General features: G+C 44.9%; 2 protein-coding genes across 3 annotated transcripts in view; one reads left to right on the top strand and one right to left on the bottom strand.

The window, feature by feature from the left end:
• The window catches only part of LOC135397921 (uncharacterized), a 124,480-nt gene that overhangs the window by 54,360 nt on the left and 47,549 nt on the right, over positions 1–22,571 (top strand). The gene's annotated exons all lie outside the window — the stretch shown is intronic.
• On the bottom strand, positions 18,211–19,770 carry LOC135397918 (uncharacterized). The gene is made up of 2 exons (XM_064629415.1): positions 18,498–19,770; positions 18,211–18,438 (listed from the first exon to the last, which is right to left on the bottom strand). The coding sequence occupies exons 1-2, from the start codon at positions 19,717–19,719 to the stop codon at positions 18,416–18,418; spliced, it is 1,245 nt and encodes a 414-aa protein (XP_064485485.1). The 5' UTR covers positions 19,720–19,770; the 3' UTR covers positions 18,211–18,415.

Genomic DNA, 22,571 nt, shown 5'->3' with positions numbered 1-22,571 from the left:
CACTTCCAACATTATATCACCTTGATAACCAGTAAACAGTGCTGCTGTCCATACTTCACTGTGAATGAACTGGAAATTATGTTTCATTGAGAAAGCCTGTAGAAAACAAATGTTGCAAAAGTATCCGTAATGCCTTGCATAAAATGCTAAATGTTTTCCTGCAACAAACACACAACATACCTCACTTCAGTCGCTGGCCCTTATTCTGCACGGGCCATAAGTACAGTGCTGTGTTCGTCACTTCCTTTGTCGCTTTCGTTGTCCTCTCGCACTGGGGTTTTTTATCGCTTTTACTATGAATCACCAACCCACAGGATTTTAACTTTATTTCAGGATTCATGAGAATCTTGTCTCTATTTGTATGACGAGCCAGCTAAAAGACAAGACACATAACAAAGTCAGTTACAAGTGAGCATGAGTTCACACATCATCTAGCCTGCACTTACGCTATTTTAAATAACAGTAATATCAGGGAATAGATCTACACATTCATATAGACGTTAATAAATATCAAATCACTACACTACTTACCAGCATAATTGCAGTCCTATATGCGTCGCTCGTAGCTTCTCGCTATTTAGCTGGTGCAGAAGTTGCAAGGCAAACAAACTATGCATAACACAGCGCTTGACCATAGAGATTCAAAAACATTCACGTTTTTTGCCTGTTTTGAAGAGTTGAAAGACGGGAACTACCGACGACCAACCGCCTACCGCACCGAGATTTCAAAACACATACTGATGCAGATGGCGCTCAGTCTGCTCGTCTTGTCGACGACGAGGCCGTTAAACTTTCGGATCCAAACTCAAGTGAAAATCACGCAAAGTTTGATTTCAGTACGCTGCGCGAATGTTTCTGGAATATTTACCGACTAAAAATTAACTTGGGCGAATCGCGGTAGGACCATAAACGATTGATATATTATGAAATGTAAATTAAGGTTATCATTTGTCAAAGGAAAAATGGAAATACAAACATCATACATCGCACATATTGAACAAAAGTACTTCAATTCAGTACAAATTCAATAAAGTGCCTTGAAATAAGGTTAGAAAGTTTGCAATAGGAGAACGGCACATGTGATCGTAAGGGACCACGTAACCTACATAACTCATATGTGGTACTGGCTTCAAAGTGGTTTCCAATATTAAGTGGGACGGTGCAACACTGGAGCTAGACATCCCCACAAGTAGTAGACCACTGAAGTAGACCACAACCTGAGTAGACCACTCTGGAACTGGCTAGGGCCACCCTGAACCCAACTGGAAGAACTGTGGTGCTAGTCTGGGATCATCCTAGATTTTTGCCTGGGAGCCTATCGAGGGGTTTGCATTCGGACGATTCAATAAACCATGGGATTTCGCCATAATCAACAAAATAGCTGTGACTGAGGGCTTGCTTCAAATACAAAAAATACCCCTCGCCCTCTGCCTAATTTTACTTATGTGTGACAACCTACTGTTACCTTCTTGTCATTCTTAATAGACCTATCCTTGTTTACAAACAAATGACGTCAAATGATACAACAGCGCCGCCAACTTAGTAGACTGGCACTACTACAACCAAAAATCAATAAGTCACAAGAAAGCCACGTTGAAATATACGTAGCTTTTCATGTAAGGTTTTTATGCAATACCTTACATATTATTAGTTGTATGGCCTTGTTCTGCTCCATTTTACCGATAGCCCTATCTTTTCGGTAGCCCTTTATAAAGATGGCGATTGAGCGCTTCCATCTTCAAGAACCTGAACGACACGAGTGCACTTCTCTCGGCGTGCACGTGGTGTCTCCATACAAACCGAGCGGGAAGTAAGTTGTAATACCAAACCACATTCCGCACATGATTACGACACTGACTTTAGAGACGATGCAACCAACCCTTGGGTGGAGCCTTCTTTTCTTTCCATCCTTCCTTCTTTTTCTTTCCGTGGACTGGGAACGCGAATGGAGACACTACCCCTGCTAGAAATAGTAGAAATGATATCATTGACTCCTCCTCGTAATTTTAATGAGGTTCAGTGAGAAATCAGACTGCGAATTCGTTCAACGTGTGAAAGCCGACTACTTCTCATGGGAGGTTATCGAAATGAACCGTCCAAAATAAATCATGCCGAAATAAATCGTGCTAAAATAAATCGTATCAAAATAAAGCGTTTAAAATAAAACGTGCCAAAATAAATCTTGTTCAAGTAAATCGTTTCAAATAAATCGTGCCGAAATAAATCGTTTAAAATAAACCATACCGAAATAAATCGTGCCAAAATAAAAGTAGTGTAGACTGGACACAGACTGCCGCCAAAGCTACAAGGCTTCTGGACACGTTTAATTAGCGATTAGAGCTAATTGGGGCCCCCCACAGTAATCAGCATCATCCAGTGAGTCATCACACTAATTGGAGAGCATCTAGCTCGTGTCCGGACCACCCTCTGCGTTGGCGGCAACCTGTGTTCATAAAAAAGAAAAAAATAGGTAGAGGTAGAGTGGAGAGAAGGAGTTTATTTGAAAATAAACGACGCCATCTTGAAGAAGGCCGTCCGGAATGGCAGCTGACCATCGCTGGGTGACGGAGCACAGAGGCAGGTTGCAAAGCATCGCAGCTATGACCACCAGTTCCGGACATCCTGTGACGAAAGCTGTGACGTGATCATGATATGTCTGGGCAGGTTAGGACAGCTCTGGACATGCGAGGAGAAAAACACTCGTAATACAGAGACTAGAAAAGCAAGAGTAAATATGCTAACCATCAATAACTAACAACAAAAAGAATGAGTTACACAACAAATCAGCCCACCACAACAGGAGCGCAGAACGACGCGACTGCTCCATCCGACAGCCAGGCAGAGAACTGAATCGTAATGCTTTTTTCTCCTGTATAAAGTCGCGCATCTGCACCTCCTAGCTTGCTCAACTAATTTCATGACAAAATTATTAAGAATCACGCTAGCGCTACTCCCGTTCCCAAGGCAGAAGAAGATAGAAAATGAGAGGGATGCCCGGACAACAGCAACCAGCACCCGATGTGCACGGTCATGAAAATCGCAAACAAAGCGGGGACACAGTTGGCAAAAGAATTAGTTACGCAACAAATCAACCCCTCACAACAGGAGTGCAGACGGATGCGACTGCTTCATGCGACAGCCAGGCAGAACTGAGCGAGCGTGGAGACTGCGGAGCAGCCGAGCGCACGTCTGCTCTCCGCGACAGCCAGCGAGCAACTGACTGGGGCGCCGCGCCGCAGCTGCTACGCATGCGCGCGCTCTTAGCGCCCTCTGCGGCGACCACGTGCGAGAGGCTAAGAGAGAAGAGCATTCCTGCGCCCTCTTCTTGCGTTGCTCATTGGTCGTGATGTCATCCCATTGTCCCAAGGCTGCACCGTTTTGTTTTTTTTCACATGGTCGACACAACTGGACAAGGTCAATCTGCAATGAAGCCATGGCATGACGTCATCATGCACCTGCGTGGCTCAAGGACACGTACGCTCTAGACAGGGGACCTATTATTTATTGAATCACTATGCCAAGATTATTTCCTTTATTATTCTATTACGATTGCATAGGAAACTATTGCAGAAGAGCACCATGCATGAAAACTGATCGTAGGAATTCCACAGTCTTACTAAATGAGACTTGCAAAAGAACAAAATACCTTAACACGTAACTTCATCAATGGCTAATAAGAGGACTAGGCACTGAACAAATCATCACAGAGTACGGGCAACAAGGAGCGCAGAACGATGCGTCTACTCCATCCGACAGCCAGGCACGGAACTGAATCGTAATGCTTTTTCTCCTCTATAAAGTCATGCATCTGTCCCTCTTGCGGTTTATTTCGGAACTAATTTAATCGCAAAATTATTAAGAATTGTTCTAGCACTATTCCCATTCAGGGCAGCACTATCGACATCGTCAAGACAAGAATGTTCCTTGTCAAAAAAGAAAAATACAAAGCGTCAACAAAGGAAAGCATGTATGTCGGGGTATGTCAGAACACGTCAGGAGGCGGCCCAAGGACGCGTACGCTCTAGACAGGGGACCTGTTATTTATTGAATCACTATCCCAAGATTATTTCGTTTATTCTACTATAATGATTGCATAGGGAACTCTTGCAGAAAAACACCATAGATGAGAGGAGATTGTAAGAAGTAAGCATTTCATTCCCAAAGTCTTACTGTACAGGAAAAAGACAAAATAAACGTTCAGCAAGACATGTCCATCCCATCCGAGAGCCAGGCAGCTAACTGAATAATGATGGTGTGTTCCTCAACTGAATAAAGTCACACACCTGTCCCCATTGTGGTTACTCTCTGAACTAAACGAATCGCAAAATTATTAAGAATAGCACTATTCCCATTCAAGGCAGCACTATCGACATCGTCAAGAATGTTCCTTGTCAAAAAGAAAAAAAAAATTACATATAGAAGGAAAACATGACAGAACAGGTCAGGGCATGTCAGCGCATGTTTGTCAGACAACAAGCAAGAAAAAAGACTCTTAATGACGTTCACTTGTAAAATAAAATTCAACAAAAAAAGCACCATGCATATTTGCGATTTTCACCCCAAATGCTCATCATGGTCATTAGAATCACAACACCAGTAAACTACCACTGCTGTTTTAAAATAATAAGTGAGTCCACTCAACATCATCACCCGGCTTATGTAATACATGACCCTTTCTTTGCTCGTATACTCGTTGTCTGAGGCTACACCTGCAAGCAAAAAGGCGCGAAAGCCTGGGGGCAAATTTCCATTCACGCTCGACGGAGGACTAGACAGAACGCCGTTGCGGGAACATGATTGTATTCCTACTATATAAATGATTATTGCATTGTAGTTTAGAAAGACTATCACAAAAAATCCGTACTACGCTCAACTATAATTTAGGATTATTATGCATGCAAATGATTATTGCATTTCAGTTTAGAAAAACTACTACAAAACTATAATTTTAGGAGCCTATTAAAATTCTACTTTCTATGGAAACTATAATTGCCCTGTTACTTGAATCGCTATTAATCAAGCGCTCCAATTTTTTCTCTCTTCCCATTTCAGCCTTGTCATGCAGTAAAGCAGACTCATATCCAAAATAATTAATTTACACAGAGGTAGGCGTGTCCTGCGCTCAGATGCAAGCGTTTCTGCACGAATACCAGATTACTTCTTCAACATACCGAGCTCCTAACAACAACAAGCAGAGAAACCCACTTTTCAGATTTACCATGCGACTTTCTCCTGCACAAAAGCAGAGATTTCAGGAAAGAGCAGCAAAAATTGTGCGTACTTGTGCTTGACTTCAAAAACTGAAGCACATGCTAATAAACTAATAAAAAGACACTCATTTCTGGTATCAGATAATTCTTGCATAATGCTACATACACAGCCACATTGTCGCAAAGAAAGCACAGGACAAGGGCACACAAATTCCTTTAAGCGAGAAGGGAAAAGGCTTAAGTCCTCAGGAATAATAGCAGAGTCACGGGACATCGCCACGCGGCTAACAGAAGATAACAACAAGGTACTAGCGGCGGGTAAATTTGCAACACTGCTAAACAAGTTCAGACATGCCATGATGATGTCACAAATCAAGAAAAAAGCACGCACACTCAGACGGCAGCTCAGGAATGCACAAGGAGACGTACTTTATAGGAATTTCTCCTCCAAGCTCATATACCAGCATTTCTGCACAAATACCTATACATGCAAACAGCTTACTCCATCAACATATCGAGCAAAGTGAATAATGACACTCAACATCATGTAACAAAAAAACAAACAAATTCAATTCTTATGAGCTCTCCTTTGCCAAGCGGCATTCTTCTGCTCTACCTGAATGCTGACTGTTCCCCTCATCTACATTCTGAGTAAAAGCAGTGAAAGGAGAAAAGAACCGCGAAAAATTGCACGCATTTGTGCTCCAATAGTTCTGTTCGATTAGACTTGCACTCCTTCAACCAGTTGCGGGCGGTGCAGGGCCAGTACTGAACTAGTGCAGCACTAGGCCAGCTCCAGTTCAACGGTGCAACACTAGTGCCGCCGCGAAAGAATATCTAAGTGCAGCGCTAGTGCAGGCCTTCTGCTCTCCACGAGTCTTAACACCGCTACAGATTGTAAGAACGCGTGTGACATTTCAATGACATGTGCATTATTGGTTTTTAATTTCGAACACAATGTACTGTTCAACAAGTGTGCAAACAGCGATGGAACTTGTGGATTCTGACAGCAAGGACGAAGAATTCGACGACCTGGTAACCGTGATAGCGTTTAATCTTCTGCCAACTGACAGGAACCGTGTACCGATCTACACCAAAACTATAGTGAATTGTTATTTCGACTTCGAATTCAAATGTCTCTTCCGGCTCTCTCGGGATACGTTCGAGAATTTGGCTCGAGAATATTATTTGCCTTGTGTCGGTATGCTGCCATTGCCGCCATTACTCTGCACCACCATTGAACTGACTCCTGCGGGAGTGCAGAGTTTCCGTACATTAGGGCTGCACTTGGCGTGCACTGGTTTGAAACGAACGAGACGGTGCAGGGAGCGCTCGGCTGCACTGCCGAAACGAACAGGCGAGTGCAGCACCACCAGAACTGGTTCAGGCAGTGCAGGCCTAATCGAACGTACCTAATAGCTGTAACTGCAAGAAACCGTAGCGCACGCTAATAAACTGAGAAAAAGACACCCATTTCTACCACCGGATAATTCTTGCATAATGCGACATACACAGCCGCATTGCCCTTGCATAAAGAAAGCACAGGACAGGGATACACAAATTTGCTTACGTGAGCAGGGAAAAGGCTTAAGTGGAACCGCTCAGGAATAATCGGAGAATCACTGCTTAACGCAACGCGGCTAGCACAACATGACACCAACAAGATACTAGCGGCGGGTAAAACTGCAACAAGGAAGACACTACTGAACAACTCATACATCGACATCGCATACAAAATACTGCTCATCAGGGAAAAGGCCTAAGGCCGCGACAGAAAATCATAGAGCATACACAACTTCATGTTTCTATTTCGCATAAACTAAACGCCGTCTGCTTGGAAAACGACGCACAAATTTTCTTAGGAAGCAGAGAAATATAGAAATTTCTACTCCGTGCTCAGATACCAGCATTCCTGCTCAAAAACCCATGACTGCAAAATTAAGCACTGCTTACTTCATCAAGATATGGAACACCCAACAAAATCCAACAAACAACCCCACTTCCACTGATAGAACACCATTCAGCTTTCACCAGGAGGCTCTCTTCTGCGTAAAAGTAGAGAAAATAAGAAAAGAGCAGCGAAAAATTACACGCACTTTTGCTCGCATATCTATAAGAGAAAAAGTAAAATAACGACGCACACGCTAATAAACTGTGACAAAGACATCCATTTCTGCTATCAGATAATTATTGCATAACGCTAAATACTCATTTGCATTGTCCCTGTGTGAAGAAAGCACAGAAAAAGGACACACAATTTATTTAAGCGAGCAGGGAAAGTCACTACTATTCGGACAGCTTAATGCCATAAAGTCTGAATTTTTCAAGAAGAACATTTGAAAGAAAACAACGCTTGAACAGCGCTACGAACGTGACAGATACATACTAACAAACAAACAACAATAGGACCGGCGTCGGGCACTCATAAAATACCCTGCCCAAAACAAAGACTTCACCAGGTTCGCGAGGCAATTCCATCAAAAACGCTCGTCCTATCTTACAGATAGCAATGCAAACGCGACTAATACCCTTATTTTTTAAACCACTATTTCACGCAATAGTACATAAATGTATCACTCGTGTCACACGAAAAGGCAAACACTTACTTGTCAAGAGGGGTCCCTGGTTCAGAAAAGCGCGCACACACACACAAACACACACTCACATTTTCACACTCACAAACACAAATTCTATTCACAGCCACATGAATTAATATTATTCCTCACGTCAATAATTATCCAACAAGCGTCAAAACGGGGGGAACGCATATATGCGAACACAAAACATTAGGTCTTCGTTCCGGATGTAATAGGATATCACCAGTCGACCGTCGCAAAGCAAAAAAGAAACACAGCATCGCAGGAATGCATGTTCGCTATACATCCAGCAAGAAAACGGTGCCGTGCTTCTGCGCAGCCATCATTATACAGGAGTGAATTCACTTCGTTTTCCTTTTATTTCCTTCCACCCATATGTTTTGCAAGAATATTATATAGCAGAACGGGTAAATGTGAACATCATTCGCTACACACTGTAGCTCTCATCATTTTTAAACCAAACCACTTAACATGTGCTCATACGCCTTCACTAAATAGGTGTGCCGATAATGACTCAAAACAAAATAAAATAAATCAGTCATCAACACGCCTTGGGCTGGCCTTACACACACACCCGAAGCCTTTTTGAATACATTCTGCTGTCGCCGGAATAGAAGATTTATCGCGAGGGTACTAGAATGTGAGCTCTGTTGCTGTTTAAGTGATAAAAGAGTGCGCCCGAACAGCGCCCCACGCGAGCCGCGCGCGGGCCCGTTCTCGCGGTGTGGACTCCCGACGCGCGCGATTCCCTGTGCGAGCGCAACGCGGGCCCGTTCTCGCGGTTTGGACGCGCGATGCGCGCGATCCGATTCCCCGAGTGAGCGCACTGTACACCTAGTAAAGCTTAAACTAGGCGATTTTCGCAAATTTTGACGTGTTTATGGCCAATTTTGAAAAGGAAGCGGTCCTCATAGAACTGTTATTTGGTATACATTAGGTAAAGAAAACCCTCGGCCAAAACATATAAAAAAACTGAAGAGGTACTTTTTGATAAGCGTGAGAAAATATTTTTTTCGCTGAACATACTACGCGGAGGCGCACGCACTCACTGGTGGCGGGAGAGCGGTGGTTGTCATCACGGGCCAGGCGCCCTACAACACGACAGCTCAGATACGCCGCTGCTTGTCGCACGATGCCAAAAACGATAATTTGGACTTGTGGGCACCGGTCTAGTGCATGCACAAGCTACTGCCAATGTCGCAAAAACTAAGCAAACTGCCTCCAACAGTATAGCAAACGCGAGGCGGATACTTTGCATTACAAACCCGACCGAAGCGTATAGTCGCGTGAAAGTATTTTTGTTTACACCTTTATCTTATCATTTTCATACGAGTTGTACAAAAGCAAAACGTCTGCAACCCAAGTAAATGGCCCTGCTCAGTACCCCACTATGCGCAAGGAATCCAATATGACTCCCATAGTTGCGTGCATCATATACGTAGTCTACAAAGTTGAAAATTTATCAGTCGAAAAGGGTTGTTTTCCTGGTCCCCCATTGACAGTTGCCTGCTTTTGGAGACAGTAGCCTGCGGTGCAGTGGGCAGCACGCCACAGGCTCTATACGTTGGTCAGCTTTGCATATGCCGCCAGTTTATTGCGCTAGTAAAACGCTAAGGTATGGTAAGATTTGGAGATAGCGGCTCTAGGGGATATACAAATCCCTCTGTAATGCAAATCCCAACGACACGTGAGCATACGTGTCCTATGTTTCATTGCTCTGTAGCCTACAGAAAAGACCGTCTGGGACCGCTTGGTCGATCACTTGAAGCATAAATTGGAATCACTGACATACCACCACTGCGCGATAAAGCAACGATCAGAGTCCCTTCGAAATCTAAAAAAATTCGCTCCCTACTGAAGAAGGTGTCACCCTAATAGATTTTGCCGAAAACTACAGCTTTGTCGTACAGGACACTCCCCTATCTTTCTATTGGGATCAAGGAAAGGCCACCACTCATTCGATGGTATTTTACAACCGCTTCCCTGGTGATATGAACTTGCGTCACCGTACATTCGTTGTGATATCATATTGCTTACGGCACCATAATGCCGTGGTCTATACCTTTCAGACAGAGCTCACACACAGAAAAAGAGCAGACTACCCCCATGTAAATAAACTTCGCTACTTCACGGACGGCGCAGGTTCGCAATACAAAAAAAAAGAAAAGTTTCGTCAACCTCTGTCACCACTACTCGTATTTCAGCGTAAGTGCATCGTCGTACTTCTATGCGACCTCACATGGGAAAGGGCCGTGCGATGAAGCTGGGACTCTGAAGAGGCTTGCTGCAAAAGCCAGCATTCAGAAGCCCTTAGAAAGTCACATACTGAGACCCGTGGATCTGTACAGCTCGGCAGATGCAAATCTCGACACCATTACATCGATCTGGGTGCTGGAGGAACAGGAAGTGCGGTAGCAAGGGGCGCTGAAGAATCGCTACGACAGTGCAAGGGCCGTGCCTGAAAGAGGGAGGTATCACCGCTTCGAACCCGTTAGCCGCACTGAAATCACCGTGAAGACAACATCCATTTCCAACAACATCGGGCATTCCAGGTGTTCAAAGAACATGACGGAAACGCGGATCCGCCACCTACTGCATCAACTACTGGATACAACTGGACAACATAATCTTGAGCGCCTTCACCGCGCTAGTATGCTGAGTAGGGCCATTTATTTGCATTGCATACGTTTTGCTTTTGTACAACTCGTACGAAAATGATAAGATATGATAACAAATGATAAGATAAAGGTGTAAGGAAAAATGCTTTCACGCGGCTATACGCTTCGGTCGGGTTTGTAATGCAAAGTATCCACTGGCGTTACTGTACTGGAGGAGGCAGTTTCCTTACCTGTTGCGACATTGGCATGTGCATGCACTAGACTGGTGCCCACAAGTCCAATTTACCGTTTTTGGCATCGTGCGACAAGCAGCGGAGTATTTGAGCTGTCACGTTGTAGCGCACCTGGCCCGCGATGCAAACCACCGTTCTCCCTCCACCGGAGAGTGCGTGCGCCTCTGCGTAGTATGTTCAGCGAAAAAAATATTTTCTCGCGTTTATCAAAAAGTACCTCTTCAGTTTTTTATACGTTTTGGCCGCGGGTTTCCTTTACCTAATGTATACCAAATGACTGTTATATGGCGGCCGCTTAGTTTTCAAAAATGGCCATAAACACGTCAAACTTTGCGAAAATCGCCAGGTTTAGGGTGTACTATGGCAAAAACTACTGCATTGACGGCTGTGAAAACCAGCAGGCTTGTAGAATGGGTCCAAACAAAAACGCAAAGTTGCAAGAAAAAGCGCCGATAGCCGGGGCGTTTTAGGGCACTAAAAGTTGAAATTTCCCAAAAATTCCTCCTTAAGCGCATTTTCCGAACCCAGTCGTCTGTTTCAGCACCATAATTATGCGTGTAACGCGAGCGATGCACCCGCAGGATTATTTCAAGCATACTACGGTTTCGGTGCTTACCGAAAACTTTGACCCTGTGTAAAATGACAGGGGCTCAATATATCCCAGTAAAACTTTGGAAAATGTCTACTAATGCCATAGGGTATCCACGATAATTTTTTCGTCCAGATGTGCGGGGGGTCGAGCAGGACCTTTGGATCATTTGGCGTGGAATGACCCAACTGCGAGGGGGACAGGTGTGTGACTTTATTCAGTCGAGGAACAAAGCATCATTATTCAGTTAGCTGCCTGGCTCTCGGATGGGATGGACATGTCTTGCTGAACCACCATTTTGTTTTTCCCTGTACAGTAAGACTTTGGGAATGAAATGCTTAATTCCTACAATCTCCTCTCATGTATGGTGTGTTTCTGCAATAGTTCCCTATGCAATCATTATAGTAGAATAAAGGAAATAATCTTGGGATAGTGATTCAATAAATAACAGGTCCCCTCTCTAGAGCGTACGCGTCCTTGAGCCACGCAGCTACATGATGACGTCATACCGCGACACTATTGTTTCAGGTGGACCTCGTCCAGAGGAGCATTAGTGGAAAAAAAATAGTGTAGCCCTGAGACAATAGGATGACGTCACGACCAATGAGCAAAGCCTGCAGGGGGCGCAAAGATTCGCTTCTCTCTTGGACACTGGCGGGTGTGGACACGTTAATACTGCTCCTAGCAATTGCGTTGGCCATCAGTGGAAGAGCGTAGCTTCGTTGGGGTTCCGTATGCCTCTGATGGGGTGCGGATGTGTGGTTCATCACTGGTGAATGGTGTTCAACGATGGATTTTGTGACGAGCGGATTTACAGTGAGGGAATGTAGTGTACGTGTCCGATGATGGTGAGTGTCCTTTCACTCTGTTCAGGTGTCTCTGTGTTTGTTTTCCTCTGTTGCCCAGCAGCCGTGCGATTTGTCCTGACGTGTCCTGACATGCCTTGACATATGCATGCTTTCGTTGGTTGATGCTTTGTATTTTTTTCTTTTTTGACAAGGAACATTCTCTTCTTGACGATGTCGATAGTGCTGCCCTGAATGGGAATAGTGCTAGAACAATTCTTTATAATTTTGCGATTAAATTAGTTCAGAAATGAACCGCAAGAGGGACAGATGCGTGACTTTATCGAGGAGAAAAAGCATAACAATTCAGTTCCGTGCCTGGCTGTCGGATGGAATAGACGCGTCGTTCTGTGTTCTTTGTTACCCGTACTCTGTGTTGATTTGTTCAGTGCCTAGTCCTCTTATTAGCCGTTGATGGAGTTACGTGTTAGAATATTTTGTTCTTTTGCAAGTCTCACTTAGTAAGACTTTGGAATTCCTACGATCGATTTTCATGCATGGTGCTCTTCTGCAATAGTTTCTTATGCAATCGTTATAGAAGAATAAAGGAAATAATCCTGGGATAGTGATTCAATAAATAATAGCTCCCCTGTCTGGAGCGTACGCGTCCTTGAGCCACGCAGGTGCATGATGACGTCATGCCATGGCTTCATTGCAGATTGACCTTGTCCAGTTGTGTCGACCGTGTGAAAAAAAAATGGTGTAGCCTTGGGTCAATGGGATGACGTCACGACCAATGAGCAACGCAAGAAGAGGGCACAGGAATGCTCTTCTCTCTTAGCCTCTCGCAGCTGGTCGCCGGAGAGGGCGCTAAGAGCGCGCACGTGCTCAGTGGCCACGACGCGGCGCCCCAGTCAGTGGCCCGCTGGCTGTCATGTGGAGCCGACGTGCGCTCGGTTGCTCCGCAGTTCCCGCGCGCGCTCAGTTTCTGCCAGGCTGTCGGATGGAGCAGTCACATCCGTCTGCGCTCCTGTTGTGGTGGGTTGATTTGTTGTGTAACTAATTCTTTCGCCAACTTTGTCTCCGCTTTGTTTGCGATTTTCATGCCCGTGCACGTCGGGTGCTGGTTGCTGTTGTCCGGGCTGGTTGCTGTTGTCCTTGGGAACGGGAGTAGCGCTGGCGTGATTCTTAATAATTTTTAGTTGCTTCGCGGCACTAACACGGAATAAAAAAACAAACAAACTTAATAATTTTGTCATTAAATTAGTTGAGCAAGTACCTGCTAGTGGTGCAGATGCGCGACTTTATACAGGAGAAAAAGCATTACGAATCAGTTCTGTGCGTGGGTTGTCGGATAGAGCAGTCGCATCGTTCTGCGCTCCTGTTGTGGTGGGCTGATTTGTTATGTAACTCATTCTTTTTGTTAGTCATTGATGGTTAGCATATTTACTCTTGCTTTCCCAGTCTCTGTATTACGAGTGTTTTTCTCCTAGCATGTCCAGAGCTATCCTAACCTGCCCAGACATGTCATGATGACGTCACAGCTGACGTCAAAGGATGTCCGGAACTGGTGGTCATAGATGCGATGCTTTGCAACCTGCCTCTGTGCTCCGTCGCCCAGCGATGGTCAGCGGCCGTTCCGGACCGCTTTCTTCAAGATAGCGTCGTTTATCTTCAACTACACTCCTTCTCTCCACTCTATCTCTATCTATTCTTTATTCTTTTATTTATTCTTTTTTATGGACACAGGTTGCCGCCAACGCACAGGGTGGTCTGGACACGAGTTAGGTGCTCCCCACTTAGTGTGATGACTCACTGGATGATGCTGATTACTGTGGGGGGTCCCAATTAGCTCTAATAGCTAATTAAACATGTCCAGAAGCCTTGTAGCGTTGGCGGCAGTCTGTGTCCAGTCCATACTACTAATAAATCATTAAAAGTCCTACGGTTTTCAAAATCCCCCTACCGACGAGACAATCACCGACAGCTTTACCGACGCCGACGAGTTTCGAAATCCCCCACGAAAAAGTCGCCTTGACGTCTCTCTCTCGCCGATCGCCCGTGTGGACGCCACAGGAGCAGTAGTGGCCCGCACCCCGCAGTGACGAGTTCCGGCAGAAAATGCAGTCGGCAGCAGTCCGTCGACCACCGGTCGTCAGTGCGGCCTCCACGGAGCTCGCACAGCGCGCCTGGCCTCACAGCATCGGCCCGGCGCGCGCTGCTCGCGGAGGAATGCATTTCTGGTATTATGTCTCCACACAGGTTATTGCATTGACTCTCTCAATTCTATCCTGGTACAGTTCAAAGTTATTGCAGTTGAAGGGTGTTGACTATCTTGTGTATAACTGCGAGAGGACGCCAAGACAGGGAAGAAAAGTTGTGTCTTTCTTCCCTGTCTTGGGTTTCGTCCTCTCGAAATTTAAAAGTGATTGAGCATTGCAGTTGCGTGAAGTTGCAAACACGCAAAATCTAAAGGTCTTATTGAAGACTGTTGTCAATGTAGGAGCAAAGATGGGTGCAGAACCTTTCAAAATGAAATTTTGAATACTCTCAAGTCCACAAGATTCAGATTCAGTTGTAAGGATGTGAGGTAGTATAAGAAAGTATGTAGAAACATCAGGTAAGGATAACACAAAACTGCCAGGAGAGCAATTATGAATTGACTGAACGGTTCCAGCAAAGTAGTCACTAAAAATGCCATTATCCCCCGACAAACTTATACAGATGGGATCTGGCGTTGTTTTGTCCTTAAAGGAGCTATGAACTGTACCAAGCGAGCCCGCCGACTGTGTCCGCTCCAAACGGCGATTTCAACGTGTTGTCTGTGACACCTTTTGTATAGGTGAATTTTATAGGTGTGTATCCTCAGCACATAGCACGCTCTTAGCCAACCGTCTTCCCGAATGACAACGTTCTCGCCCATGATTTCTTGATAACGAGAGGCGTAGCCTATTATGTATCTATTATGCACGGCTACAAAATGGGCTACGCCTCCCGTTTAAAACAAATTGGAGACGAGAACATTGTCATTCTGGATGATGGTTGGCTAGGATCGTGCCATGTAGTGAGGTTCATCTTGAAGAGGGTAAAGGAGAACGTTATGTGTACCTCCGCATTGGCGTCTGATTGTGTGCTACAATTATTCAGATGACGTACGATGGATAGAGGTATCTGAACGGCGGTGTGTCTACTCACCCGAATACGAAAGAGAGTGCGTTTTTGTATTAACACTGCACAAGTTATGGAGGAGAAGAATTGAACAATAAATTCTAAATAGAATTACGTAGCGTAGAAGAACAATATTACATCTATTAAACCCGTAACTAAATACATGCAGATAGGAGTTCTTACCTAATTTAACGTATTTCCAAAACAGCTCAGTATTTATATGAAGCGGTCCTTCGACTGATCCTTTATACATGCATAAGTCCGGTTAGTATATATTTTTTGTCTCACACCAAACAATGGAAAATTTGTTGTACCATGAAGTGTCACCAGTAGCTATATATTTGGCACTGATGGCCGGCAGTCGACGGACTGCTGCCGGCTGCGTTTCCCGACGGAACTCGTCGGTGCGGGCAGCTACCCGCTTTTTTGGGGGGGGATCCCGAAACTAGACGGTGTCGGGATAGCTGCCGGTGGTTGTCTCGTTGGTAAGGGGATTTTGAGAAGTGTAGGGTATTAGTAGGTTTTATTTTGGCACGATTTATTTTGGCCGATTTATTTTAAACTATTTATTTTAACACAATTTATTTCGGGAGTGATTTATTTTGACACGATTTATCTTTAGAGTGATTTATTTTGGACGGTTTATTTCGGTATACACCCCTTCTCATTGACTGAATTGAAGTTGAACAGGGAAGCTGCCTTCGCGAAGCCAGGCTCTGCCTTGTTGTGTGGCGAAGACCACATCACGGAGTAAGGAATCAATTGAACAGGTTGGTTTAATGGTCGTCAATGAGAAACTCTGACTTCCAATTTATTTAATGAGTATTTATTTATTTAAGTCAGTTGGAGAAATGGGCCTAATAAGTATCAATGAGAATCTGCTTTCCGATTGATGTAATGGGATCCAACATGTTGCATGGCCACCAATACAATAAGTGAAAGGGCAGTTGACGAAGGAACGTGCGTAATGGCGACCAACCTTACATCATCACTCTGAAATTAAATAATATTATGATTAGGAAGAACGCCGTACACCCGTGTTGAAAATGAACTAATTCGAGGAACACGTCCAATTCGAACAAATGAAATTCGCGAATACACATCGTACCGAAAAATACTGCAAGTGGAAATTGAATGCAAACCTGAAATTAAAATTTATTCCGAACAAATCAATTGCGCAGGCCGTTGGGCGATGTCGCCGCTGGACGAGTGCAGAGTGCGATGAGGGCGCGTTGTAATACGTTTCAGCGCCGCACCACATAGGTGGCTCGTCCACGTTGAAAACAGTTGGCGTCATTTCAAATATTTCTGAATATATTCCCAAAAGCATATGTGCTGCGGTAATTTTGTATTACGTCTCTTCCTTTAAGCTATTGTTTCTGCATTCCGTACAGCATTCCAGTGCACATAAGTGCGAGCGTTTTTGACACTCGGCAACGGACTAGTCAGTCAGTTAAGAAATGCCAAAGTGTTCAGACGTGCTACGTTCTCCGCTGTGGCTCACAAGCAGTTGGCGTCATTTGGGCTTCATTTTGAGGCTTTATCCGTTTCTAAGGTATGTAGTCGATGTGTCAAGCATTCCCGTTCTTTCTACACCGTTACACATGTTTTTACCCCTCCTCGTAGGCATTACGACTGATGATGTCGGAGATGATGTGCAGTCGCTCAATTACCACCCGTGCTGTGTGCAACGGTATGTGCAACGCCCACTCACACTTACATGCTGTTGTTCCAGTACATTTGAAATTATTTGTTGAATGTTACGGTCGTACGACGCGGCTGGCATAGGCACATCCGCATTTGTCAGCAGTTGGTCAAACATAATCTTTCCGAAGCTGGATGGCATTAATTTTCACGTAAGAAAGGCAAGCTGGACGGCGCATCGCTAATCACCTACGAAATACAGAGGAGCATGATCGGCGTCGCATTCAGTGCTTCAAGATTGCGTTGGCGGTGTTCGGACATTGGGGATACATCCCTATGAATTTGCAGATTATGGATTTATGTTGGGTGTGTTGATGATGGACAGTATTGTTTCAAAACATGTAACTGCTGAATCAAGTTTCTAGTCTTGTTGTTTACTATGTCTTGATAGTGATTTTCAAATGGTTCGTGATTATTCACACCCGTACAACATCTGAAATAATGTTCACCTTTATATCTGCCACTTGTAATATGTTAATATCAGTAGTATAGATTCGAGCCCCACAACAACCACTTTTTTCTAATCCAGTTGTAGGAATTTCTAATCCACCAGCCATTTCTAATCCAGGTCAAGCCAGGTCTAATCCAGGCTCGACCCCTTCATGGTGATCCATCTAATTCCTATGTCATTGGCTGCCATTCATTGCCACATTTGCTCACTCGCTCATAAACACCAAAATTATCTATTCTATTCAATTCTAAGTCAGTTCATAGGCTTCCAAATCGCTCTTTTTTCTAATCCAGTTCTAGGAATTTCTAATCCACCACCCAATTCAATCTAGGTCAAGCCACTTCTAAGTCCTCTGGTTGGTTGGTCACAGCTCCATTCCTTCACGTTGATTGACCGATCCAGGCTCCACCCCTTCATGGTGATCCATCTAATTTCTATGTGATTGGCTACCGTTCATTGCCACAACATCTGCTCACTCGTTCGTAGACACCAAAATGATCTATTCTATTCAATTCTAAGTCATAGGCTTCCAAATCGCTCACCTGTCCATAGGTCCGGGGGGTGGTCACTTCCATTCATTTCTAAAACCTAGTGGTTGACCTATTGGCTGCCTCTCATACATGCTCGATAGACTCATTTGTCATTTCCACTCTCTAGTTACTCGGTCACACGCTTTCAACTGCATATTGCTTCATAATTTCAACCGCAACATAGACAGTCCCTCGTGGGTCAATTCCATTCATTTCTGGGCCAGCTCACAAGCCCCCCCCCCAAATTGCATATTGGCTTGGGACGCTTTCTAGTTAATCCAGGACAACGCTTCGGAACAGTAAGGACATAGAAAAACACGGGAAATAGTTTTCAACATTTATTAGACACATCATGGCATTCTCAGAGAGATTGTAGTTCTCTCTGGGGCACTTCCAGCACACTGGACATTTCCACCCCGCATCCATGGCGTTTTTTCACATAAGTACCGTGTGGATCACCCAAGCGTTCGTCCTTCTCCATCCACAGCTCAGTCCCAGACCGCACGCGAGAACAGCATGTCACGGAAGTATCAGTTCTCTTCCTGCACATCTCCTGGAGCGAAAAAAAGAACATTATGAGCTTCACTATTTACATCATCCATTTAAACTTACCATATTCACAGCTTCCGTAAGGGTAGGATTCGATGTCATTGCTGAGGTATCTCTTGTCGTCGTATGCCATCAGACTTCTTTTGACGTTTCTGATGGTGTACATGCACTGTTTCTTTCCAACGATTGATACTTGTTCGTTCGATACGCTCGTGTGATTGAACAAGGTATTGTAGTATGTCTCATGGAGGAGGTGCTTGCGTACAATATTCTTTTTGACCCCTTTAGCTCTTGCAATTTGCTTTCCTCCAGCTAATTTGATGGAATACATTTTAGCTTTCAAGCATATTACTTCTTCGATAGGTACACTACCAGTTTCGCTTTTGAAAGCCCCAAGTCTCCCATGATTCTTTTCACTGTACAGTGGATGATCCCGGTCGAAGGAAGACAAATCTAAGTGGTCGTCGGCGATCGCTCGTAACTGATCTTCGTAGTCCTTGCAGAATAGGCCGAGGATCAGAGAATCCGTGTCAAAGTAACAGGCAATCACTGGACAAGTGAGCTTACTCAGCAAGGTTTCGTAGTAGAATGAGTACATGGTTAATTTACTCAGTTCCAAAATCGTAAACCCAATCTGGAGCGGGAAATCGCATCGCACTTTTCTTTTGCGCATTTCGTACATGACACAATCCGGGGACAAAATTTCCATCCTCACGCATTCCGCCCGACTCCCGAGGCGACTCGCCGTCTCCTCATCGAAGGCTACTCGAATGTCCCGCATGTTAAATTTATTTAAAAGTGTTCTTCCGAATACCGCATTATTTGAGAGTTTATAGAAATTTTTTTCGAACGTCGTGCTCGAGGCAACGCGTCTGGCAACGTTGTCCTCGATGTAGGGACGCAGGAATGGTGCCTGGCGAAATTTTAGAATTCTGTGAATTTTTGTCACTCTCATACCCAATCTACAATAGAGTGCGAGCAGCGCATAATGAACGACGTACTCGACCTTGTCCTTGCACGTGAGCAGCAGCTTTTTGCTGTTAGCTGGCTGATACATTAATTCTTCGAGAAGCCCTCGCTGGAATGGCGAGAGCCAATCCTTCGGGGCGACCATCTTCTCAGGAGCCAGGGGAAAGTACCGTGTCAGTGCGTGGATAGATTTTGGATACTCCAAGTCACATACATACACGTAGCCAACGTCTGAATCAGTGGGGTGACGCATAAAATCCACGGAGCTAAAATCCTCGACCCATTCGAAATCACCAATTGGGAGGTGCTTTATCATACTGAATCCGTAAAGATTGTTGCAATCTATGTATGATATGTACACCTCCTCTTTATCGGATCATAGCCACTACACAGAGGGTTATTGGCACGTAAATGACGCCTGCTCGCCTGACAGAGCCCACCTCTAACGCCCGATTCGATGGTTCTGTACATGTCCTCGTCGATGATTAACTCCAATTTTGCCTGCGTGTAATTTAGAGCGCATTGCCACGAATAGGATGCTAGAGAAACACAATGAAGCAATTCCAATCCACGTGCGCCGTAGCACAGACGTCGGAAGTGCTGCATCACATCAGCATGTAATAGGGCATCCGTTTTCAAGTACAGTGCATTATAATCTCTCAAATTTGAGCATCCAAAATGTTCAAATACGAGCAACGCATACTGGTAGTCCTCATCGCTTACATCTTCCCCAGTTAGATCGTTTCGAAAGGCGGATTTTTCTGGCAAGGTCAATTCATCGTACACTGCGAAAGAACTAATATAGCTGTACGGGAATACACCTTTACGAAGCAAAATTTCGTAGTCCTCTCCAAATGCCTGCTTAAGGCATTGGAACGCCTCTGCACCCCCATGCATTTGACAGTTTCCACAAGCTCCCCCAGCGATGAATTCAGGTACTGCATGGTATCTCTGAAGAGGAAGGTGCCAATTTCAAACGAACGAATTTTTTCCATGGAGCTGGCTACAATGAAGGGAGGTCGCTTCCACCCGAGAATGTGAAATTCCCGCAGCAGCCCAGCCAAATCGTAGGACAAATTGTGTACCATGATCGGCAATTTTTCCCTCGTCGTGCACGCGACGTTACAGGGTTACACAAAGTTGCGATGTAATTTGTCTCGCCCGCACTACAATGCTTCGAATGATCATGATGCCGGGACACGGGGTAGATCTTCGGTAAACTCCTGTTTACAGTATGCACAGTGGGTAGCAGCTCTGTGCTCAGCGCATTGCTGATCATTCAGCACCATTGCGGCGGGGCAAGCGTTCAGGGCGATCATCTCATCCCGCATTTCCATCAATGCTTTCACGCACTGCCTCGCAGCATCTTCCCCATGGTGCGTCCTGATGCGCAACACCCTTGAGTCGTGGGTACGCACGAGCACGGCACAAAAGCTAGAGGTGATGTGACGCTGCATGCCATCACTACTGGGCGCAAGTACGCTCTCCGTGTCCAGCGCGACAACGTAGTTGTACTGTTGCATGTACTGTATTTTAGTAAATTCTACAAAGTTTTCTCCGGGTTCACAAAATTCTAATAGGATTTCGTTCACGTCCGCGCAAAGGCGTCGATGTTTCGCCATGCTCTTTTCCTCATTAAAAGAGCGAGTGCAACGTTCGCATACGAAACGCGTGTTCTTTCTCGTCAACAAACGCTCGAGGGACTTAATTCCGAAAAAATGCTCATCAACCTCCAATAAGTGAATTTTCTTTTCGCTTTCCAGTTTTGGGGGTCGCGACACGTGCACTCCCTGATCGACGTACGCGTACACGTACACAGATATCCTATTTTTCTCTTCGAACTCGTCCAGATCAGCGAATGAAACAGGGAAGTGACTAGGCCACGAGTACTCTGTTGCATAATTTTCATATTTTTTCCAACGATTCCTTTCTTGTGGGTGCAAGAGGGCGAGCGTATTGTATTTAAAGCACTCGCCCTCCTTACGCTCTGGTAAAGGGACATTTGTTAGGACATTCCTACGACTAGCCAAATTAGTGGGAAGTACCCCATTGCACCCAAATTTTTTTAGTTTTCACAGAGGAAATACACATTTGAACTTTTTGGACGTCAGTGGATACAAACCCACTACCCTCGCGCTGGTAATTTTCAATGCGCCCGGTGGACTCCTGAATCACATCCATCAAAGTATTTGCGATAGCTCCGTCGCTATGGACTTCGCGAGCAAGCGCCATGAAATGAGCTATGTGTGCGGTTACATCCCCTCGATTTTCTTTCATCATTAGAACGTCAGAACAAATGCAAAACCTAAAGGGTATCCTTTGCGCTCGCAAAATGGCAATTATATTGTGGAGGTGGTTCATTAAATATTGTCGCAAGTCCTCTACTCCCTGATCGTGAACAGATGCCAATAGCACAAACGCTTTGACGATACCTCGAAATGCGCTATCAGTTTGAAAGAAAGGCAGGAAGGAAATGTCCACATAGGGATGTGATCGCTCGACGTGAGCATGCAATGTGGCAGGTGAAATGTCTGGAGAAGATGGTGAATTCTCTTCCAATGGCTCATCATCCCCAATATCATGAGGATCAAAAAAGCAGAACACGCATCTAGGCACTGAAAAAAAAAAAGAAGAAACACTAAGAAATCGTGCACCACAGAGCGTGGATGAAAAATACTTACTTTTGAAGCGAGCTCCGCACACTCCCGAAGCGATGCGAAGACTGCTGCCTCTTTACACATCCTCCCCACTTATATAGCGGCGACCTCGCTGCATGCCCCAACATGCACGGGTGCGAGGAGTCGTCATAGCCTAAAAATAACTTGCTCTGCATGTTCAAGGTCGCAGCTTGCCCTTGGCTTCACGTAATGCTCTGTCCGCCTACACCATTGCCGCACCTGAGCGCAAAGTTCGCTCTCATCACATGTCATTCCGATATGCAAGTTGATTTCAGGATCAGGCACACAACCATCCCATTTTGGCTGTGGAATTTCAATAATATTACTTAAAAGAAACAAATTGCAGTGAAATGCTGATTCATCTCAGACAGGTATTTCTACCCTCAGTGTGAAACCCTCAGATACCAGCATTTCTGCTCAAATAGCAAAATAGCTATGACTTCAAAAATTAAACACATGCTAAACAAACTACCATCAACTGCTATCAGAT

The sequence above is a fragment of the Ornithodoros turicata genome, chromosome 6 (genome assembly GCF_037126465.1).
Source record: "Ornithodoros turicata isolate Travis chromosome 6, ASM3712646v1, whole genome shotgun sequence".
Classification (NCBI taxonomy): Eukaryota; Metazoa; Arthropoda; class Arachnida; order Ixodida; family Argasidae; genus Ornithodoros; species Ornithodoros turicata.
Note: the sequence above shows the minus strand (reverse complement) of the source record. Positions and strands in the feature narration are given on the sequence as shown.